This window comes from Sinocyclocheilus anshuiensis, unplaced genomic scaffold (assembly GCF_001515605.1).
Source record: "Sinocyclocheilus anshuiensis isolate Anshui unplaced genomic scaffold, SAMN03320099.WGS_v1.1 scaffold51, whole genome shotgun sequence".
Taxonomy (NCBI): domain Eukaryota; kingdom Metazoa; phylum Chordata; class Actinopteri; order Cypriniformes; family Cyprinidae; genus Sinocyclocheilus; species Sinocyclocheilus anshuiensis.
The window spans coordinates 6,022,991-6,024,099 of NW_015548296.1; the positions used below are offsets into that span (position 1 = coordinate 6,022,991).

A 1,109-nucleotide genomic window follows, 5' to 3' on the forward strand; every position below is an offset into this window, starting at 1 on the left:
ACACACTGGCCCAGCTAACCAATCACAGCACATTTCGGATTTCAGAAGGCGGGCCTTCATTTGATACAGGAACTATTCGAGCCGTTCATGCCAGACTGGGGAGAGAGGTGTTGTAATAATGTAAAATATGTGAAAAATAATGTGTTTTTCCAACAACCTAGTATGAGAGCCTGTTCTAGCACACCCCCAAAACAAAATCAAGACTTTGTAAAAGAGCATAATAGGACCCCTTTAAAGCTATTGGAGGCTTGTTACCAGTGTAAGATAAAGTAAATGCAAAATTAAAATGAAATATTTTCAGGATAAATAATTGCCAGCTGGCAAATATCACAGACAATTATATGCTTAATAAATCGAGAGAAGAAGAAATTTAAATTACGATTGATCATGCAGCACTACTTTATGGTGATTTTTAAAACATTTTTGTACGAGGGATCAATATGAGGGCGAGTAATTGGAGAGAGAGATGCAATTTTTCTTGAGGTTAAAAAGCAAATGCTGACATAAAAACACTAAATATTTTGACACTCACACTGCCAAAATATTTGTCCAGCAGCTCCACATATCTGTGGATTATTTCCAGAGTTATCAACTCATTTTCCTGGTCCTCCACAGCACAGCAAAAGTACAGGCTGGCATATCTGAAATGCAAAATAAGCTCACCACATAAATTCAAACAGTACAAAGAAAGTGAAATGCTTTGCTCTGTTCCTCTTTGTAGTGTAAAGCTACCCAGTACAAACCATTGAAAACAAGATCATTTTGTCCTGAGCAATCATTCTCATCTACCTTGTTGACAATATCAAAGGCAATATGACTGTGATTAATGTAGCACTGGGCAATATAATAGACCAAAAGTTGAGAACTGACAGTAAAAACTTACATTTGTATCAAATATATAAAACAAAAAACCCTCAACCATACTCAAATATAACATGACAGGTTCATTAGGGAAATTGATTTTTAATATTTCATTTTAAACTGAGGTTGTTAATCAATGGTATATGCTTTTGATGAAGCCATCATCAGCCCATATTATTTCAACTTACTTTTTTAAATCGTGTTTAACAGTGTGAATCCTGGTGAGAAAATACTGATATATATATATA

The 1,109-nt window shown here is 34.6% G+C and overlaps 1 protein-coding gene across 1 annotated transcript in view; it reads right to left on the bottom strand.

Moving 5' to 3' along the window:
- The window catches only part of LOC107656112 (AP-1 complex subunit sigma-2-like), a 5,263-nt gene that overhangs the window by 2,565 nt on the left and 1,589 nt on the right, over nucleotides 1–1,109 (bottom strand). Inside the window, exon 3 of the mRNA XM_016443814.1 lies at nucleotides 533–641. Within this exon, the coding sequence (XP_016299300.1) occupies nucleotides 533–641 (109 nt within the window). The remainder of the gene's footprint in view (nucleotides 1–532; nucleotides 642–1,109) is intronic.